Source organism: Orycteropus afer, unplaced genomic scaffold, assembly GCF_000298275.1.
Source record: "Orycteropus afer afer isolate SDZICR_OR568_19922 unplaced genomic scaffold, OryAfe1.0 scaffold00048, whole genome shotgun sequence".
Classification (NCBI taxonomy): domain Eukaryota; kingdom Metazoa; phylum Chordata; class Mammalia; order Tubulidentata; family Orycteropodidae; genus Orycteropus; species Orycteropus afer.
The window spans coordinates 3,120,350-3,130,213 of NW_006921635.1; the positions used below are offsets into that span (position 1 = coordinate 3,120,350).

Sequence of the window (9,864 nt, forward strand, 5' to 3'; positions counted from 1 at the left end):
CCCAGTGTGCATTGTGACCCTCGTGACTATGTGAGGTTCAGCCTTCCTACTATAATTTAACTTTTTAGTGCTCAAAGAAGAGTAAATACTTGCATTTAATTATTTTTAATGTGTTAAAGAAGTCTTTACATAGGAGTTTCATAGGAAGAAAATATAAAAGAGCATATGTAGGACTTGAAAGTAATCCCATCTAAAACCTCCTGTTAAATGGATGATCACACACACACACGCACACACATACATAGTAATGGTCATTTGTGAACTGGCTCATGTCCTTCAGTGTCAGCTGATGAATGGGTTATTTATTTATTAAGAATATACTCCAGAGTTCAGCAGGCTTCTCCTAGATAGTAAATATTTTAGGCTTTGCAAGCCATATGGTCTCTAAGTCAACTGCTCTGTTGTTGTCCTATGAAAACAGCCATAGACAATGTGTAAATGAATGGGTATGGCTGTGTTTCAATAAAACTTTATTCATGAAAACAGAAGACAGGCTGGCCATAGTTTGCTCACCCCTGAGGAGTTTGTGATTGGCAGCTTACCTAAAGGTTGGCATTTTGAAATGACCCAACCTCTCTGCAGAAGAAAGACCTGGTTAATCTTCTGTGAAGATTACAGCCAAGAAAACTCTACGGAGTCAGTTCTACTCTGTAACACATGGGGTGACCATAAGTCGGGGGTCGACTCACAGCAGCTCCCAACAACGATCTGCATGCCAAGCACTGTGCTGAGTTGTGGGGAGATGGCAGTGTGCAAAATACGGTTCCTGCCTTCAAGGAGCATATAGTCTAGAGCTCATTCTGGCCAGTGAACAGTTGTTCCAGGAGGGTACATAGAAGGCCCTGTGGAAATAAGAAGTGTGCCCACCTTTGTCTTGGGAAGTGGTGTTGGGGTGACCACACGGAGCCTTTTCAGAGAGGTCTAGAAATATTTTAACATAGTTAGAGCATTCTGATTTTGATGAAGATTCACTGGTCTGTTAAATTAACTACATAAAACATTACCCTTATTAATTAGCTTTCTTTATGTTTTATAATGCATTTCAGATAGAAACCTTAAATATACTTGGCATAGCCCATTATGGGTTATTATTTTTAAAGAGTTAAGACATTAAACTTTCAAGTTTTGTTCCAAAATTTTAATTTTTGTCATCTCAATCCCATGTCACTCAGATACGGGCATTTTTTTTCCTTCACATTTTGTGTAAGTGAATGTTATTAGCCATTTAGGACAACTGTATCATATCAGAAAGAATGGTAGTTTAACCTTAATGGACAGCACTCATTTCCCATTTCCCCTCTTCTTTCATAGCCAAAAATCTTAGCAATTAAAAGTGATGTTGTTGTTGTGTGCCATGGAGTCCATTCTGACTCTTAGTTCTCCTCCCTCACAGAGGAGAACTGCCCCATAGGGTTTTCTTGGTATAATCTTTGTGGGGGCAAATCACTAGGTCTTCTCTCACGTGGAGAGCCCCTGGTGGGTTTAAACCACCGATCTTTCAATTGGGAGCCTAGTGTTTAACTGTTGCACCACCAAGGCTCCTTAAAAGTGGTCCTACCAAGTTTAAGAACGGCTTTCATAGCTCCTTTAGGCCACATCCTCAAAGCCTTTGCTTCAGCCTTGCTGTTGGAGATCTCATGGCCTCATCTGATAACGATGCAGTTTCAAAAAGCTTTGCAAAAATATTTTCATTGCATTCAGTTGAAATCTGCTTCTCGTCTTGTGTATAAAAGATGCCTACATTTTCCCTTTTCTACGTGCTGCCTATCAACACTTTCTCTTCTCCATGTAAAACTCCTCCAGTTTTATGAACCATTCAACGTGGGATCATTTTCAGGAAAACTTTTGCCTTTATGGTCCTTTGTGTGGCCAGACTCCCATTTTTCAGCGTTTCCCATAAAATATGTCAGCCTGACCACTCCACAGCATTCTAGTAGTTTGTGGAAGGTTGCATTAGTTTTGTTGGTTTTTTTCAGAGGTCATTGGCTAAAATACCAAGATTGCTCCCCCTCCAGAGATGCCTGGATCACACTGGGTGTCATTGTGTCAACAGCACTGGCTCACTGACTCTTTTGAGAATCTGATGAAAGTGATGGATATTTTCCCTAGAAAAGTTAGATGTGCCCACATAGTCTCCAAAACTTCAGGAGGTTCATGGATCCCATGAAGCCACTCTGTTCCTTAGTTTAAGAGCCAAAGGTCTGTCTTTAATAGCTATGCTGTCCAGTACAGTAGCCACTAACCACATGTAGCCATTCACATTTAAATTAATTGAATGTCAATAAGTCAAATAAAAATTCTATCCTTCAGTTGCACTAGCCACATTTGTAGTCAAATGTGTCCAGTGACTACCTACTGTACAGTGTAGATATGAAACGTTTTCATAATTGTTCCGTTGGGCAGTGGTGCTGGACAGTGATTAGACATAATGGTGAAATAATTTTATAAGCCAGTACATTTGTTAAAGGCCGTTCCTTATAGCCACAGAACCTAATGAATTAGACTGCACTTTTAATAAGTTATATGTGCTATTGTGACCAAGTCCATTTCAGGCCAGTGGTCCTCATTTAGTAAATATGATCCTGCAGTTAATTTGAAAAAGCAAGGGTTTCTTCTTCCTTACCTTTGTTTTTGGTTTTAAAAAAACAAACAAAAATAAAAACTCATTTTTTTGTATTTCTTTGAATTATGTTTTAAAAAGTAATTTTGTATGAATCATTTCTGAACCAGAAATGATGAGAATGGCAGGAAAGAATCTTATGCCCTTTATATCAAAATCAAGCTACTGCTTTTATCTAATGCTGCTAGTTGTCAGAAACAATTTCACAAGTTGTCTTGAAGACAAAGTGAGCTGGTAGATTCATGAAGACTTTGCAAAGATAACCTTGCTTTGCTTTATCCTTTTATGGTCTCTGTTTTTCCCTTAGTTATAGTAGTTTTGATGAACTTATTGTAAAAAAAGAAAAGTAATCTTTTATGATTTAGGTTGCATTAAGTTATTTGGGCTTGCATTTGTCTGCTTGATTTCATTTTTGTTTCCATTCTTTCCACCTTTTCTTTCTGTAGTCGCTAACCTATTTGTTAACATCAGCCAAAAAAGAGATTGAACTAATGTCAGAAGAGCTGAGGGGTCTGAAATCAGAGAAGCAGCTTCTTGCACAAGAGGGCAATGCTTTAAAGTTAGAGAAAGGTTCGCTTTTATCAAAGCTTGTAGAGGTGGAGGCCAGAATAACTTTACTTCAAGAAGACCAGCAGAAACTGTGGTCAGTAAATGAAACTCTTAACTTAGAAAAGGAGAGAGCCTTAGAAGAAAAGCAAGATGCTGAGAAGCTTTATCAGCAGGAACATCTGAATAAAGAAGCTCTGACTACTGAAAGAGAGAAATTGCTCAAAGAAATCAATCTTGCACAGGAAGAACTCTTGAAGATTAATATGGAAAATGACTCCCTGCAGGTGTCCAAGGCGAGCATGCAGGCACTCATTGTAGAACTTCAGTTCAGCCAAGAAACTTTGATTGCTGCATCGGAGAAGGACCAGGAAGAGAAAAGCCACCTGGCAGATCAGATGAAGAAGCTCGCCAGTGAGAACCATCTCTTGGCTAAAGACAAGGACGAAATAATTCAGAAGCTGCAGAGCTCTTACGAGGAGCTAGTGAAAGATCAGAAAGCCTTGGTCCAAGAGATTGAAGATCTCACAGCTGAGAAAAAGTCAGCTTTGGAGAAACAGTCAAGTCTTGATGCCGTGTGCCTGGCCCTAAAGATAGAAAGAGACCATCTCCTCCAGAGCAACAAAGATCTACAGTGTGAGAAGGACACACTGCTTCAAGGGCAGGAAAAGCTGAACACCAGCTTGGAGGCCACCCTCAAGGCCAAACAGCTGCTCAGCACAGAAGCCAGTGAGCTGCACGCACAGCTGGATGATGCCAGCAAAGCTCTGAGAAGGGCGGGACTGGAGACCTTGCAGCTTCAGGCAGTGAACACAAGCCTCACGAAGCTTCTGGAGGAAGCTAAGACCAGCCGGGAGATCACAGACTCTGAGCGCACCCAGCTTCTGCACGAGAAGGACACCCTGGCCGCCTCTGAGCAAAGGCTCTTGGCTGAAAATGAAGAGCTGTTAAGGGAAAATAGGATCCTCACTGAAAAACTCAGCAAATGCTCAGAAGAGGTTGTCCATATTGAGATGAGCCTGAGCGAGAAGCTGACGCACCTAACTTCTGAGAAGGAGATGGCTTGTCAGAAAATGACAAAGCTCAAGAAGCAGCAGGAGAGTCTTCTGAGAGAAAAATCTGCACTGGAAATGCAAACTGGAGACTTACTCACAGAGAGAGAAAATGCCATCAAAGCCATAGGAGACCTTAAAAGGAAATACGATCAAGAGTCCACCAGCAGAAGGATGGTTGTGCATGAGAAGATGAAGCTACTTGGTAATCTGGATGCCCTGAAGAAAGAGCTGCAAGAAAGAAAAAAGGAAAACCAGGAACTAGCAGCCAGCAAGTATGAGCTCTCTTTGATGCTGAAAGAAGCTCAAAATGACAAAAAGAATCTGGAAAAAGAACACTCTAGCATATTGCAAGCCAAGGAGAGTTTGGATGTTGAACTTAAGACTTGTTGTTCTGAAAAGAACGTTTTGCTGAGGGATGGGCTGAACCTGCAAGATGAGTGTCAGAAATTAAACGAGGACATCCGTGCAATGCAGCAGTCCTTGCTCCTCGAGAAAGAAGCCAGAGCGCAGGAAAACGAGTCATCCCTATATGAAAACAATAAGCTGCACGGGAGAATGGTGCTCCTGGAGCAGGAGGTACAAGAGCTGCAATCGGAGAAGTTTGTGCTAATCCAAGAGAAGACGAAATCTGAGCAAAAAGTCATGGAGATAATTAAAGAAAAGGAACTCTTGAGTGCAGAAGCTGCTCAGCTTGCCACCAACATCGAGACTCTGAAAAGCGATTTTGCCACCTTGTCCCAATCCAAATTAGAGCTGCAGGGACTGCACAGCTGCCTCACCAAGATCTTGGAAGACCTCCACCTGAACCACGAGGTGACCCTGGCTGAGCGAGCCAAGGTGGAGCAGCACAACAAGGCCCTCCTGACTGAAAAGAGAGAAATGATGCAGGAGAAAGACGAGCTCCTGAAGGAGAAGGAGAGGCTGGCGGAGAGCTACTTCCTCCTGCAGAAAGAGATCAGCCAGTTGGCGAAAACCAACAGCCACATCTCAGCCAACCTCCTAGAATCTCAAAACGAAAACCGTACTTTGAGGAAAGACAAGAGCAAGCTTACTCTTAAAATTAGAGAGCTCGAGACTCTTCAGACATTTACGGTAAAGTGAGAGGTTCAAGTATTGAGTACCTGGTACTACTAACACTGGGCCACTAACTCTAGTGACTTAGGGGATTTTTCTTCATTTCCACTGTAAATCCACCCCATCCAATCAGTTGCATCTGTGTCTCAAGCTGTTGATTACAGTATGATAAAAGAAAAAAAAAAACAAACTCACTGCTGTCGAGTCAAGCCAATTCATAGTGACCCCTCCTTGGGTTTCCAAGGCGGTATCACTACAGAAGTAGATTGCCCAGCCTTCCTTCTGAGGAGTGGCTAGGGCGTTCTTTACTAAAATGTCTAGTTGTAGTAGGTCCTACCTATTTGTTGACACTTTAAACTGTGAATAGAAAGGATTTATATTTTAATTTAAGGAACTTTTCATATAAAAAGTAACTGTAGTTCTTAAAGACTTAAGAGCAACAGTGAAGTTGGCACATGTTAAAATAGTATTTCCCAGTAGGCTTTCACTGTGCCATTTGGAGTTGGAAAGATTCTATTGAAATCTCCAAGGCTGATAAGAGAGGAAATATAATGCAGAATCCCCGTGAACTTTGTTAGATCAGATGAAACCATGAGCAAGTGCCCAGAAAGATTTGATTTGGTTTTTGTTAGCACTGCTTCTCTGTGCTCTGCTTGTTTCAGTCACAGCCATGTTCATGTTCTTACCAACAGCCTCTGACAGATGTCTCCATTCTGTACTTCCCGTTAGACACTTGAGCCTTTTGTTGTACTTGCCCAAATGATCTTTATTTGAAAAATTCCCAACCTAAATTCTGAGCGATTTCAAAAGCCCTACATTTGAAATAGCAAGAATAGTATTTGAAACTTAACAACAGTAAATATTGTTAGAAGCAGATTAGGGGAAAGTTCAGCTATGCAGGGGCTATTCTCCCTCCTCACTGAACATCTCTCAGACATAAGTTGAAGAGGTGAGCATAGCAATCAGTGTAACTTGGATAGTAGGTTGAGGGAGCTCTGAAAATACATTTCACCTGACATTGACTGATGGAGAAATGGCATGTGAAGAGCCTGTAGCTTTGCTCTGCTTCAGAGCAAAGACCTTCCATGTCTGGGTCTGTCTGTTTTAGTGCTGGCTTGAGGCCTGCCTCACACTCTGGTGACTCCCTTGACTGCACAGACACTGGGTGAGGAACAGGCTGCAGAACAGCATGGCCTGAGCAGCCCCTGGCCATGAGGGTGGTGGGTCCTTGTTTCTCATAGTGCTTTCTCGTGTTTAGGCTGCCCAGACCGCAGAAGATGCCGTGCAGATCATGGAGCAGATGACCAAAGAGAAGACTGAGACGCTAGCCTCCTTGGAAGATACCAAGCAAACAAATGAAAAACTCCAGAATGAAGTAATCAGATTTAAATGGCTTTTTGTACAAAGAACAGCTTACCGACTTCATGGAAGTATTTGATCCCAGTCTGTGTTTGAAGCGTGGCCTTGTACAGGTTTGACGTGTGTTAGCGGAGTTGAATGTACACTGGAGCCGTGGTAACGTCTAATAAAATGTGTTACTTCTGTACTTACTTAGCAGGGTCAGCCTTCAAACCCTGAGGGGAGATCCCCAGTAGCTTGGGTCTCTAGGATGACTGCTCAGTGATAGAACTAATGAGGAGCTCCTGGTGCTAGTCTCTAGTTTTTATGTCTTTCATCTACAGTCACACATATTTTTCCTCTCCACTTCTCTTCAGCCTTTGGCCCCTAAATTCATGCTTCAGCCCTAAGTTTCATGTGGGCCTCCTTTCTTTGGCCTATTCCAGTATGAATTCCCTTTGTGTCATCTCGAATCAGTCACTTCTGGAGCTGGGATAAATTTGTGGCATCAGGATATTTTGATTCTATCCACAAGTAGCATTTCTCATTTTCCTACCCATCTTTGATTCCTCTGCTCCCACCCTCCCAGCTTTCAGCAGGCCTTTCTTTTTTTGCATAGCTGTTACCTAAATCCTAAGCAGGTTGACTCACTGAAGCAGTTCTGTGGAACTTCAGATGCTTTTTAAGGGGCAGGCAGTTGAGACGGCAGGTGTTAAAGCAGGGGTGGGATGGCCGCATTGAACAGCTCTTGGAACAGACTAGGCTTCCTCATTCTGGAAGGTCAGAGATTATGTTCCGTGAAGACATAAATATTTTGAGGTGATTGTGGGGTAAATAAATAAAACTTCACACAGAAAGGAGTACATTTCTAGAACTGACCATCTTAAGCTAAAAATAAAAAGATATTTAAAAAATCATAGATGATGATAAAACTAGAAGCTAAAGTAAATGAGAGTATTTTTGGGGTCCTGGTCCTTTAAGGATGGAATCAGGGAGAATTGCGTCCTTCCGTAACACGTCCCTCGGTGCCTTCAAGTAGCCGAAAATGCAAGGCTGGGTGAATCTTTTTATGGACCCATTATGATACCTCGTTTTTCTTGCTCCATGATTCTGATATATTAGGCCTTAAAAAGAAAGTGGTGATAGTAAAACTAGCAAAGCCACTCTCTGGCACTCCAGAACCGTGGGCCATGACATGGCAGGAGTCTCTCCAACTACTGGGAACATCTGCTTAGGCCTAGCAGCCAGTGCTCCCTGGGACCATGCTCTGTGGTGGGAGGTCCACAGTGAGTGCCACATCTTGGGAGGGGGCTCTGCACCTGGCAGCCGACCACCTGCCAGGGCCTGTGGGCAGTCACATCCCTACTTACTCCAGTAGTGCATCTGCCTGTTTACCAGGGGCCAGGCCCTAAGTCGTCTGCTCTCCTGTGGGCAGGGTGGTTGGCCTCAGTGGGTGTGACTACCTGTCAGTCTCCCCTTGTGGCTTTTTGTCTTTTGCACAGATCACTCAGTCTCTTCTCATTTGCAAATATTTTGAGCTAAAGGAATAATTTCTTTAATGAAGACTATATCAATTTGCTACTGAATCAAAATATGTACTGTCCTAAATGACTAATCAATAGGGAAGGAATGGAATTTCATTTCATAACAGAATAATCCTTGCTGAAGGCGAGCGTTTGTGTTTCATTTTCTGCTGCTGCTGTTTCCTTTAAAAAAAAAAAAAGATGAACTGTACTTGAATAACAAGTTCACTGACAGATTAAAAAAAAAATTGAGGCCTGTACACAAGGTGAGCAAACACTTAGGTTTCATTTATGTAGCAGTTTAATTTGACATATTGGCCAGGTACAGGAAATGTCTGACTAAATCAAAGAAGAGATTTGCTGCTTATAATAGATACGGTCAATTGTCATCTATTCACCCAGGTGACTCCTTTTTGCTTTTTTCAAGTGACTAATTGCACATGACTTTTAATGCACATTTTCATGAGTAATTTGTCAGTCCTGACACGTCATTGGAAAATGAAGTCATTTCATGGAGCTTTTTCTTTTGGTCTTTAAGTTGGATGCCCTGAAGGAAAACAACTTGAAAAATGTGGAAGAGCTGAACAAATCAAAAGAACTGCTGACCGTAGAAAATCAAAAAATGGAAGAATTCAGGAAAGAAATGTAAGTTTCTCTCTTTGAGATACAGAACTTTCTTTAAATTGCAAAAGTGAAAACAATGCTAATTATTTGAAAGAATCTTTCAAAAGTATGTGAAATAAAAAGTTATCGTTACCTCCCCACCTGTACCCTTAGCTCCACTGCATACCCCAGAAATAACCATTATGACCACCGTTAGATCAGAACTATAGCTAAGGTAGCAACATTTGGGATTCAAATGGCTTTGTATTTATTGTCTTATGAAAATGCAAGTAGAATTAGAGTTTTAAAACACAATATTTACTGGATAACCAGTCTTAACTGTTGAAATCACCAGGCCTGTTATGAATAAATTCCTGAAAACACTTATCTTTAAAAAAAAAAAAAAAGGCAGCAAATCACTTTCAGAGTTATCAGTAGTCCTCTTGATTTTAAGAGTAATCCACTCTTCTGACATAGACGTAATGTCTTTGTGGACAGAATTTTGAAAGGTTCTTTGAGGTTGTGGTTTATACGTCGGCGTGCTGCCTGATTTGGGGCAGAATGACGGCTTGTGCTGCCTTTGCAGAGGATTCCACTGCCTGCTTGCCATCCACGTTTGATGACTGTGATCACTGGAGATTGGTGTATCTGGCATGTTCAACGATGGTGACCACGTAAATGTCATCTTGCTCCTCTATTCTGATATCTAACAGCGTCTTGATATTAAAAATTTAAAGGCAGTTTTTCTGGGGAATATTTGAGTATGTCTTTTGCACTAGGTGCAGTTAAGCTAGGAAGGACACAAAGATGAATTACATGTGGTCTCTGCCCTCCAAGAGTTTATATTATTTATCTCTAGTTCTTATAAAACAAACAGATGAAATTCAGACAAAAACAAAAGCATCAGTTCTAAACTGTTGTTCCAGAGTAACTCTCTTCAATACTATTGTTCATTTAGCTTAGATTAGTGTTTGTCTAGTTCTTCAGAGAAAAGAACTTGTTCTTTTTTTTTTTTTTTTAGGATTTGGGTGAAGATTTACAGAGTAAATTCACTTTTCATACAGCAGTTCACATATACTTTGTCTCATGTCATTGACCAAAATTT

The 9,864-nt window shown here is 41.3% G+C and overlaps 1 protein-coding gene across 1 annotated transcript in view; it reads left to right on the forward strand.

Moving 5' to 3' along the window:
* Positions 1 to 9,864, forward strand: part of CLIP1 (CAP-Gly domain containing linker protein 1) — a 101,971-nt gene that overhangs the window by 50,885 nt on the left and 41,222 nt on the right. Inside the window, exons 15-17 of the mRNA XM_042780582.1 lie at positions 3,067 to 5,313; positions 6,554 to 6,670; positions 8,695 to 8,801. Coding sequence (XP_042636516.1) covers positions 3,067 to 5,313; positions 6,554 to 6,670; positions 8,695 to 8,801 — 2,471 coding nt within the window. The remainder of the gene's footprint in view (positions 1 to 3,066; positions 5,314 to 6,553; positions 6,671 to 8,694; positions 8,802 to 9,864) is intronic.